This window comes from Stenella coeruleoalba (genome assembly GCF_951394435.1).
Source record: "Stenella coeruleoalba genome assembly, chromosome: 11".
NCBI classification, from domain to species: domain Eukaryota; kingdom Metazoa; phylum Chordata; class Mammalia; order Artiodactyla; family Delphinidae; genus Stenella; species Stenella coeruleoalba.
This window is the reverse complement of record NC_137157.1, coordinates 20,705,740-20,718,196: the sequence shown is the minus strand read 5'-3', so window position 1 is coordinate 20,718,196 and position 12,457 is coordinate 20,705,740. Positions and strand designations below refer to the sequence as shown.

The 12,457-nt window shown below is 38.7% G+C and overlaps 1 protein-coding gene across 1 annotated transcript in view; it reads left to right on the top strand.

The window, feature by feature from the left end:
• ANO4 (anoctamin 4) overlaps positions 1-12,457 on the top strand; it is a 482,060-nt gene that overhangs the window by 275,538 nt on the left and 194,065 nt on the right. The window contains exon 10 of the mRNA XM_079935996.1: positions 12,221-12,357. Within this exon, the coding sequence (XP_079792122.1) occupies positions 12,221-12,357 (137 nt within the window). The remainder of the gene's footprint in view (positions 1-12,220; positions 12,358-12,457) is intronic.

The window sequence follows — 12,457 nt, the reverse complement described above, 5'->3', positions numbered from 1 at the left end:
CTGAGTACAATGCAGGTCCATACCTGGTTTGCGTGGAATTTTAAAATTCTCTTTCTTTCTCTCTCTTGCCATTCTTAATTGACTTCTCTGAACATTGGACTCTCTTATTTAATGACCCTAATTACAGAATTCTACCAGGCAGATAATTATCAAACATTTTTTTATTTGAGAAAAAAAGTATGAGGGAGGTAAAGGGATCCATTAACAAGTGACCTTGTTTGCATGAAGAGGATGTTTGTCACGTCTGTGCCAGAGAAGGAGAGGCCCTGCTCCCACCTTGGCTGGACCCTGAGCTCTGTGAGGTCAGGGGTCCTGCCTGTCATGTCTAGTACTTAAGCTCCAGCTTTTAGCCCAGCACACTGTCTGCCCAGGGTAGGTACTCAGTAACTACTTGTTGAATAAATAGATTTCTAAAAATAGGTGAACTTCAGAGTTGGGGGTTTTCTTAAAGAACAGAATGAAAGTTCGCATCAAAGGAGGTTGCACTTTGTTCCTAAACTTTACCTTGTAGTTAAAGTGGATCTACCAGTGACAATGGTGAAATACTGACAAAGGACACATGTTTATTCTGCGGAGTGTTTACACGTTCTACAGTCTTCTTACTGACCATATGTTCAGCTGAGTATTTTCTTTTCTCTTTTTTCTTTTTTTAAAAAAATTTTTTAATTTAATTTTTCTTTTTTTATACAGCAGGTTCTTATTAGTCATCCATTTTATACACATCAGTGTATACATGTCAATCCCAATCGCCCAATTCATCACACCACCACCCCCACCTCCCCGCCGCCTTCCCCCCTTGGTGTCCATACGTTTGTTCTCTACATCTGTGTCTCTATTTATGCCCTGCAAACCGGTTCATCTGTACCATTTTTCTAGGCTCCACATATATGCGTTAACATACAATATTTGTTTTTCTCTTTCTGACTTACTTCACTCTGTATGACAGTCTCCAGATCCATCCACGTCTCAACAAATGACCCAATTTCATTCCTTTTTATGGCTGAGTAATATTCCATTGTATATATGTACTACATCTTCTTTATCCATTCGTCTGTCGTTGGGCATTTAGGTTGCTTCCATGACCTGGCTATTGTAAATAGTGCTGCAATGAACATTGGGGTGCATGTGTCTTTTTGAATTATGGTTTTCTCTGGGTATATACCAAGTAGTGGGTTTGCTGGATCATATGGTAATTCTATTTTTAGTTTTTTAAGGAACCTCCATACTGTTCTCCATAGTGGCTGTATCAATTTACATTCCCACAAACAGTGCAAGAGGGTTCCCTTTTCACCACACCCTCTCCAGCATTTGTTGTTTGTAGATTTTCTGATGATGCCCATTCTGCCTGGTGTGAGGTGATACCTCATTGTAGTTTTGATTTGCATTTCTCTAATAATTAGTGATGTTGAGCAGTTTTTCATATGCTTCTTGGCCATCTGTTTGTCTTCTTTGGAGAAATGTCTATTTAGGTCTTCTGCCCATTTTTGGATTGGGTTGTTTGTTTTTTTAATATTGAGCTGCATGAGCTGTTTATATATTTTGGAGATTAATCCTTTGTCCGTTGATTCATTTGCAAATATTTTCTCGCGTTCTGAGGGTTGTCTTTTCGTCTTGTTTATGGTTCCTTTGCTGTGCCAAAGCTTTGAAGTTTCATGAGGTCCCATTTGTTTATTTTTGTTTTTATTTCCATTACTGTAGAAGGTGGATCAAAAAAGATCTTGCTGGGACTTACATCAAAGAGTGTTCTTCCTACGTTTTCCTCTAAGAGTTTTATAGTGTCCGGTGTTAACGTTTAGGTCTCTAATCCATTTGGAGTTTATTTTTGTGTATGGTGTTAGGGAATGTTCTAATTTCATTTTTTTACATGTAGCTGTCCTGTTTTCCGAGCACCACTTATTGAAGAGACTGTCTTTTCTCCATTGTATATTCTTGCCTCCTTTGTCATAGATTAGTTGACCATAGGTGCGTGGGTTTATCTCTGGGATTTCTGTCTTGTTCCATTGATCTATGTTTCTGTTTTTGGGACAGTACCATATTGTCTTGTTTACTGTAGCTTTGTAGTATAGTCTGAAGTCAGGTATTCTGATTCCTCCAGCTCCGTTTTTCTCCCTCAAGACTGCTGTGGCTATTCAGGGTCTTTTGTGTTTCCATACAAATTTTAAGGTTTTTTGTTCTAGTTCTGTAAAAAATGCCATTGGGAATTTGACAGGGATTGCATTGAATCTGTAGATTGCTTTTTAGTATAGTCATTTTCACAATATTGATTCTTCCAATCCAACAACATGGTATATCTCTCCATCTGTTGGTATCATTTTTAATGTCTTTCATCAGTGTCTTACAGTTTTCTGCACAAAGGTCTTTTGTCTCCCTAGGTAAGTTTATTCCTAGGTATTTTATTCTTTTTGTTGCAGTGGTAAATGGGAATGTTTCCTTAATTTCTCTTTCAGATTTTTCATCACTGGTGTATAGGAATGCAAAAGATTTCTGTGCATTAATTTTGTATCCTGCGACTTTACCAAATTCACTGATTAGCTCTAGTAGTTTCCTGGTGGCATCTTTAGGATTCTCTCTATATAGTTTCATGTCATCTGCAAACAGTGACAGTTTTACTTCTTGTTTTCCAATTTGTATTCCTTTTATTTCTTTTTCTTCTCTGATTGCCGTGGCTAGGACTTCCAAAACTGTGTTGAAGAATAGTGGTGAGAGTGGACATCCTTGTCTTGTTCCTGACCTTAGAGGAAATGCTTTCAGTGTTTCACCATTGAGAATGTTCTTTGCTGTGGGTTTGTCATATATGGCCTTTATTATGTTGACGTAGGTTCCCTCTATCCCCACTTTCTGTAGAGTTTTTATCATAAATGGGTGTTGAATTTTGCCAGAAGCTTTTTCTGCATCTACTGAGTTGATCATGTGGTTTTTATTCTTCAATTTGTTAATACGGTGTATCACATTTATTGATTTGCATATATTGAAGAATCCTTGCATCCCTTGGATAAATCCCAGGGATGATCATGGCGTATGATCCTTTTAATGTGTTGTTGGATTCTGTGCTAGTATTTTGTTGAGGATTTTTGCATCTATATTCATCAGTGATATTGGTCTGTAATTTTCTTTTTTTGTAGTATCTTTGTCTGGTTTTGGTATCAGGGTGATGGTGGCCTCATAGAATGAGTTTGGGCGTGTTCCTTCCTCTGCAATTCTTTGGAAGAGTTTGAGAAGGATGGATGTTAGCTCTTCTCTAAATGTTTGATAGAATTCACCTGTGAAGCCATCTGGTCCTGGACTTTTGTTTTTAGGAAGATTTTTAATCAGTTGCAATTTCATCACTTGTGATTGGTCTGTTCATATTTTGTATTTCTTCCTGGTTCAGTCTTGGAAGGTTATACCTTTCTAAGAATTTGTCCATTTCTTCCAGGTTGTCCATTTTATTAGCATAGAGTTACTTGCAGTAGTCTCTTAGGATGCTTTGTATTTCTGTGGTGTCTGTTGTAACTTCTCCTTTTTCATTTCTAATTTTATTGATTTGAGTCCTCTCCCTCTTTTTCTTGATGAGGCTGGCTAATGGTTTATCAATTTTGTTTATCTTCTCAAAGAACCAGCTTGTAGTTTTATTGATCTTTGCTATTGTTTTCTTTGTTTCTATTTCATTTATTTCTGCTCTGGTCTTTATGATTTCTTTCCTTCTGCTAACTTTGGATTTTGTTTGTTCTTCCTTCTCTAGTTCCTTTTTTTTTTTTTAACATCTTTATTGGGGGTATAATTGCTTTACAATGGTGTGTTAGTTTCTGCTTTATAACAAAGTGAATCAGTTATACATATACATATGTTCCCATATCTCTTCCCTCTTGCATCTCCCTCCCTCCCACCCTCCCTATCCCACCCCTCCCGGCGGTCACAAAGCACTGAGCTGATCTCCCTGTGCTATGCGGCTGCTTCCCACTAGCTATCTACCTTACGTTGGGTAGCGTATATATGTCCATGCCTCTCTCTGTCTTTGTCACAGCTCACCCTTCCCCCTCCCCTTATCCTCAAGTTCGTTCTCTAGTAGGTCTGTGTCTTTATTCCTGTCTTACCCCTAGGTTCTTCATGACACTTTTTTCCCTTAAATTCCATATGTGTTAGCATATGGTATTTGTCTTTCTCTTTCTGACTTACTTCACTCTGTATGACAGACTCTGGGTCTATCCACCTCATTACAAATAGCTCAATTTCGTTTCTTTTTATGGCTGAGTAATATTCCATTGTATATATGTGCCACATCTTCTTTATCCATTCATCCGAAGATGGGCACTTAGCTTGTTTCCATCTCTGGGCTATTGTAAATAGAGCTGCAATGAACATTTTGGTACATGACTCTTTTTGAATTATGGTTTTCTCAGGGTATATGCCCAATAGGGGGATTGCTGGGTCATATGGTAGTTCTATTTGTAGTTTTTTAAGGAGCCTCCATACTGTTCTCCATAGTGGCTGTACCAATTCACATTCCCACCAGCAGTGCAAGAGTGTTCCCTTTTCTCCACACCCTCTCCTGCATTTATTGTTTCTAGATTTTTTGATGATGGCCATTCTGACTGGTGTGAGATGATATCTCATTGTAGTTTTGATTTGCATTTCTCTAATGATTAATGATGTTGAGCATTCTTCCATGTGTTTGTTGGCAGGCTGTATATCTTCTTTGGAGAAATGTCTATTTAGGTCTTCTGCCCATTTTGGGATTGGGTTGTTTGGTTTTTGTTATTGAGCTGCATGAGCTGCTTGTAAATTTTGGAAATTAATCCTTTGTCAGTTGCTTCATTTGCAAATATTTTCTCCCATCCTGAGGGTTGTCTTTTAGTCTTGTTTATGATTTCCTTTGCTGTGCCAAAGCTTTGAAGTTTCATTAGGTCCCATTTGTTTACTTTTGTTTTTATTTCCATTTCTCTAGGAGGTGGGTCAAAAAGGATCTTGCTGTGATTTATGTCATAAAGTGTTCTGCCTATGTTTTCCTCTAAGAGTTTGATAGTTTCTGGTCTTATATTTAGGTCTTTAATCCATTTGAGCTTATTTTTGTATATGGTGTTAGGAAGTGATCTAATCTCATACTTTTACATGTACCTAGTTCCTTTAGGTGTAAGGTTAGATTGTTTATTTGAGATTTTTCTTGTTTCTTGAGGTAGGCTTGTATAGCTATAAACTTCCCTCTTAGAACTGCTTTTGCTGCATCCCATAGCTTTTGGATTGTTGTGTTTTCATTGTCATTTGTCTCTAAGTATTTTTTCATTTTCTCTTTGATCTCTTCAGTGATCTCTTGGTTATTCAATAATGTATTGTTTAGACTCCATGTGTTTGTCTTTTTTACATTTTTTCCCCTATAATTCGTTTCTAATCTCATAGCGTTGTGGTCTGAAATGATGCTTGATATGATTTCAATTTTCTTAAATTTACTGAGGCTCAATGTGTGACCCAAGATGTGATCTATCCTGGAGAATGTTCCATGTGCACTTGAGAAGAAAGTGTAATCTTCTATTTTTGGATGGAATGTCCTATAATTATCAATTAAATCTATCTGGTGTATTGTGTCATTTAAAGCTTGTGTTTCCTTATTTATTTTCATTTTGGATGATCTGTCCATTGGTGTAAGTGAGGTGTTAAAGTCCTCCACTATTAGTGTGTTACTGTCGATTTCCTCTTTTATAGCTCTGAGCAGTTGCCTTATGTATTGAGGTGCTCCTATGTTGGGTGCATATATATTTATAATTGTTATATCTTCTTCTTGTATTGATCCCTTGATCGTTATGAAGTGTCCTTCCTTGGCTCTTGTAACATACTTTATTTTAAAGTCTACTTTATCTGATAGGAGTTTTGCTACTCCAGCTTTCTTTTGATTTCCGTTTGCATGGAATATCTATTTCCATCACTTCACTTTCAGTCTGTATGTGTACCTATGTCTGAAGTGGGTGTCTTGTAGAGAGCCTATATATGGGTCTTGTTTTTGTATCCATTCAGCAAGCCTGTGTCTTTTGGTTAGAGCATTTAATCCATTCACGTTTGAGGTAATTATTGATATGTATGTTCCTATGACCATTTTCGTAATTGTTTTGGGTTTGTTTTTGTAGGTCCTTTTCTTCTCTTGTGTTTCCCACTTAGAGAAGTTCCTTTAGCATTTGTTGTAGAGCTGGTTTGGTGGTGCTGAATTCTCTTAGCTTTTGCTTGTCTGTAAAGCTTTTGATTTCTCCATCGAATCTGAATGAGATCCTTGCTGGGTAGAGTAATCTTGGTTGTAGGTTCTTCCCTTCATCACTTTAAGTATATCATGCCACTCCCTTCTGGCTTGTAGAGTTTCTGCTGAGAAATCAGCTGTTAACCTTTTGAGAGTTCCCTTGTATGTTATTTGTCGTTTTTCCCTTGTTGCTTTCAATAAGTTTTCTTTGTCTTTAATTTTTGTCAGTTTGATTACCATGGGTCTTGGAGTGTTTCTCTTTGGGTTTATCCTGCCTGGGACTCTCTGCACTTCCTGGACTTGGGTTGCTATTTCCTTTCCCATGTTAAGGAAGTTTTTGATTATAATCTGTTCAAATATTTTTTCTCTCTCTCTTTCCTTTCTCTCTCTCTTCTCTTTCTGGCACCCCTATAATGCGAATGTGGTTGCGTTTAATGTTGTCCCAGAGGTCTCTTAGGCTGTCTTCATTTCTTTTCATTCTTTTTTCTTTATTCTGTTCTGCAGTAGTGAATTCCACCATTCTGTCTTCCAGGTCACTTATCCGTTCTTCTCCCTCAGTTATTCTGCTATTGATTCCTTGTAGTGTAGTTTTCATTTCAGTTATTGTATTGTTCATCTCTGTTTGTTTGTTCTTTAATTGTTCTAGGTATTTGTTAAACATTTCTTGCATCTTCTCAGTCTTTACCTCCATTCTTTTTCCGAGGTCCTGGATCATCTTCACTATCATTATTCTGAATTCTTTTTCTGGAAAGTTGCCTATCTCCACTTCATGTAGTTGTTTTTCTGGGGGTTTTATCTTGTTCCTTCATCTGGTACATAGCCCTCTGCCTTTTCATCTTGTCTATCTTTCTGTGAATGTGGGTTTTGTTCCACAGGCTGCAGGATTGTAGTTCTTCTTGCTTCTGCTGTCTGCCCTCTGGTGGATGAGTCTGTCTAAGAGGCTTGTGCAAGTTTCCTGATGGAAGGGACCTGTGATGGGTAGAGCTAGTGGGCAGAGCTCATTAAAACTTTAATCCATCAGTTGAGCATTTTCTGACGCTTCAGCATTTCTAATCTAGGCTGAAGCTCTTGAGAGACTGGCAGGTAATAATGATGCCTTCATACCACTCATTCTCCAAAACTCAGATTGCCTGACATACTGATTTCCCTTGAGTGCCCAGGTAGCATCAGTCCCATAATAACTTCCAGACAGTAATTCTGGTGGGCAGCAATAAGGAAAGCAAAGGGCTTCTCTCCCTTTTCCCATGATAGCTGGTCCCTCTAGAATCAAATAGTTGGGCCTTTAATGTATAGCAGAATTTCTCAACCTCAGCACCGTTGACATTTTCGGCTGGAGAACTCTATGCTAAGGGCTGTTCTGCGCATTGTAGGATATTTAGCAGCATCCCTGGCTTCTTCCCACTAGATATGACTAGCACCACCCCTCGATATCAAAAATGTCTCCAGACCATACCAGATGCCTTCAGGGTGACTGTTTAGGGCCAGTTGAGGACCATAGATGTCAAAGGCTTTCTTGAACAGATTGTGCCAACACCAGAAAGTGATACTGGTGGAAGATGACGTGGTAATTTTCTATCCTTGGCGAAAGCATAAGGGCAATTCCTCATGGATGGATGAATGGATAGTCAAGAGTTTCTCCCCAGTGAGAGCCAGTCACCAAGACAAAAATCTCAGTGTGCTCTTTAGCTTCCCCCTTTATCTCTCATCTCATCCCAATCCATCCCTCTGAATAAGCATTCCAACTTGTAAATGCTTCCTCTGCCTTTTTGTATTGATGATGCTAAAATGCTAACTTAAGGTCCCAGAGTCTAAAATTAAGAAACCAACATTTCTTATGGATCTGCCATGTGTCGGCCACCCTGCTAATGTGCACATAATCTCACATAATACTCTCAGCCACCCTTAAAGAAGTTTTCTGTACCTGTCTCACCTGTGAGGAGTTGGGAACACAAATTCACACCGCTAAGCGGTAGAGTTTGGAAAATAGTAAGCAGGTCTTCCAGTGTTGTTAAAAGAATATTTTTACCCCATTGTTCACATATATCCGATATCTACTTAGAAAGTCATCACTATCTGTTTGAAAATTTAACCGGTATCTACTTGAAACTCTGGAGCTCCTGGCTTGTGAATAAGAATTGTGTTTGGAGAAACGTATATGCAAGGTCCCAGAGCCGTAGAACGGTGGAGAAAATAGGACTCTTACACATCATTAGACAGTGACCACTTCGAGGTCATTCTGTTATTCAACAAATATGAGTTGAGGGCTTACTCCATGCCTGGACCTCTGTACACCAGTCAAGACAGACAGGGTCCCTGCCCTTATGGAACTTATATTCTAATAGGGTAGACATCCAGCATACAAGTAAACAAATGAATAAATAATTACAGACTATGATACACGCTGTGAAGGAAATGAGCAGTGAGAGGAGGAGATGGAGAGTAATTGGGTGAGGGGCAGCTTCTTTACATAGGGTGGTCAGGGAAGTTGTCTTTGACTTTGACATCTCCCACAGCATACTGTACTTCCTCAAAAGTGTTAGTGCTTCTTCTTGATCACCTGGCACAGTGTAGATGCTCCTAAACCTTGATTGTATGAAAAGATTATGATGTTTTTCCTTGGTAGCCTCAGAGCCTAAAAACCTCTAGTAAGTGTATTAGTTACTTCTTGCTGCTGTAACAAATTACCACAAACTTAGTAACTTAAAACAGCACAGATTGTTATCTTACAGTTCTGAAGGTCAGACATCCTCAGGTGTCAGTAAGACTGTGTTCCTTCTAGAGGCTCTAGGGGAGAATCTGCTTTCTTGCCTTTTCTATCTTCTCGATTCCTTGACTTGTGACCTTGTCCTCTATTTTCAAAGCCAGCAGCATAGCATCTTCCAGTGTCTCTCTCTCTCTCATTCTGACCTTCCTGCCTCTCTTGTAATTACATTGGCCTACTCATATAATCCTGGATAATCTCCCCATTTTAAGATCCTTGACTTAATCAAATCGATGAAGTCCCTTTTCCCATATAAGGTAACACATTCACACGTTCCAGGGATTAGGTCACCTTTGGGGTCCGGATTCAGCCTATCACAGTAAGCAATAAATGTTCATTTTATTCCCATGCCTGTTTTATTTTACAAATGAAAAACTTGCCGTTAAATGAATTGCCCCAAATCACACACTTGGATACAGCTTTAGATCCTGGTCACCCCGTCTAAGTACATTATCATTATTCTCTCTATATCTATATTCTCTCTATATCTAGACTCTGTTCTTTATAGCACTCAGCACACTTCACATTTCTTTGATTATTTGCTTTGTTATTACCAGAAGGACAGGAAGACACATCACTTATTCACCAAGTTACAGTCACTGCACAGCTCGGTGCCTGACACATAGTGTGAACACCTCTAAAATTTTTTTAGGTGAAAGAATGAATACTCTTTTGTATGCTTGGGTAAATAGAACTCAAATTCCTATAAATGATACTGGTCAGCAGCTTCTCATAGGTTAAAAATCCTTAGCTGTTTTTAAAGCATCAAAGAAAAAAATGAACTTCAATGTTGGCATATAATTTAAGTCAATAAAGAAGGGGCCCCAAAAGCAAAAATAAACAACTGGGACCTAATTTAACTTAAAAGCTTTTGCACAGCAAGGGAAACCATAAACAAAACAAGAAGACAACCTATGGACTGAGAGAAAATATTTGCAAACAATGCGACTGACAAGGGCTTAATTTCCAAAATACACAAACAACTTATACAGCTCAGTATCAAAAAACAAAACAACCCAATCAAAAAATGGGCAGAATGCCTAAATAGACATTACTCCAAAGAAGACATACAGATGGCCAACAGGCCCATGAAAATATGCTCAATATCACTAATTATTAGAGAAATGCAAATCAAAACTATAATGAGGTATCACACCAGTCAGAATGGCCATCATCAAAAAGTCTACAAATAGGGCTTCCCTGGTGGTGCAGTGGTTGAGAGTCCGCCTGCCGATGCAGGGGACACGGGTTAGTGCCCCAGTCCGGGAAGATCCCACATGCTGCGGAGTGGCTAGGCCCATGAGCCATGGCTGCTGAGCCTGCACGTCTGGAGCCTGTGCTCTGCAACAGGAGAGGCCACAACAGTGAGAGGCCCACGTACTGCAAAAAAAAAAACAAGTCTACAAATAATAAATGCTGGAGAAGGTGTGGAGAGAAGGGAACCCTCCTACACTGTTGGTGGGAATGTAAATTGGTGCAGCCGCTATGGAGAATAGAATGGAGTTTTCCTTAAAAAAGTAAAAATGATTCTGCAGTGCCAATCCCGGGCATACATCTGGAGAAAACTCTAATTCAAAAAGATACATGCACCCCGATGTTCATAGTAGCACTGTTTACAATAGCCAAGACATGGAAGCAACCTAAATGTCTATTGACAGATGAATGGATAAAGATGTGATACATATATACAATGGAATATTACTCAGCCATAAAAAAGAATGAAATAATGCCATTTGCAGCAACATGGATGGACCTAGAGATTATGATACTAAGTGAAGTCAGAGAGAGAAAGCCAAATATCATATTTAACTTATATGTGGAATCTAAAATATGATACAACTGAACATATTTACAAAACAGAAATAGACTCACAGACATAGAAAACAAACATACAGTCACCAAAGGTGAAAGAGGGGGAAGGATAAATTGTGAATTTGGGATTAACAGGTATACACTACTATATATAAAAATAGATAAACAACAGGGACCTACTGTATAACATAGGGAACTATATTCAGTATCTTGTAATAACCTATAATGGAAAAGAATCTGAAAAAGAATATATACATAAATGTACATTCTTCCTGTACACCTGAAACATTGTAAATCAACTGTACTTCAATAAAAAATAACGAAGGAACCCATACCTGGCATTATATTTTCCCATCCACTAGTGTTGAACTTTGCTATCTGGTGTACTGCAACACTGTGTGCATTTGAGTGTGGTATTCTGTATTTACGACTCCATATACAGTACTTTATCTGTTGACATATTAGCATCAAGAGTCTTTTGGGAGAGTTCCTGAGTAGCTCAATTCGTAATTCCAATTCATGATTAGAGGAAGAAGAAAGGCAAAAAACCTAACTGCATGCTTTATTAGTGCATCAGCTTTTCTCTATTAGGCCTTAAAGAAGTAACAAAGGGGAAATAAAATCACAGTTCTTACTGAACTATGCAAGTAGCACATTTACGGGTTCACTTAGCAAGTTGTATGGCATTTAAATAAAAACAAAAAATTTTAAAAATATAGGTCATCTCCAACACAAGATGAGTTCTTAGAAGTCTTAAAGAACCTTATGCTAAACAACTATATGAAGGAAAGCTAAACAAACGCAATGCCTCCTGTTATCATGGAAGACAAGTTATATTTACACTATGAAGATACTTTGCTTCACGTTGTCCATCTTGCCTAATGAAGACACTGTTTGGTCAAACATGTTTTACATCTGACATCCATTTCTCTTAGGAAATAATATACCTGTCATTCAAGGGGTTATTGAAACAAAAAATATGAAGCCAAAGGGAGATGTCTTTACTTTTTTTTTTAAAGTGTCTTAATTTTTTTTAATTAATTTTTATTTTTGGCTGTGTTGGGTCTTCATTGCTGTGCACGGGCTTTCTCTAGTTGTGGCGAGCGGGGGCTACTCTTTGTTGTAGTGCACAGGCTTTTCATTGTGGTGGCTTCTCTTATTGCAGAGCACGGGCTCTAGGCATGCGGACTTCAGTAGCTGTGGCATGCAGCCTCAGTAGTCGTGACGCGCGGGCTCTAGAGTGCAGGCTCTGTAGTTGTGGCACGTGGGCTTAGTTGCTCCACGGCATATGGGATCTTCCCGGACCAGGGCTCAAACCCCTGTCCCTTGCATTGGCAGGCGGATTCTTAACTGCTGCACCACCAGCAAAGTCCGGAGATGTCTTTACTTTTAGTATTGCTTTTAAGATCCCAGATTCTTACCCCGACTTGTATTTACTTTGATTCTAGTGGCCAAGGATGTCAATATTCTTTTTGATGAATTGGAAGCTGTCAACAGTCCTTGCAAAGATGACGATTCTCTCCTTCACCCTGGAAACCTGACCAGTACTTCAGATGATGCTAGCAGATTGGAAGCAGGGGGAGAGGTAAGTGTGTGCGATTTCTTAAAAACACAATTCTTGATCCAGGCAGGAACCTGACAAGCATGATCCAGTAGATTGTTTAAAGTCATCATCTCATTGAACT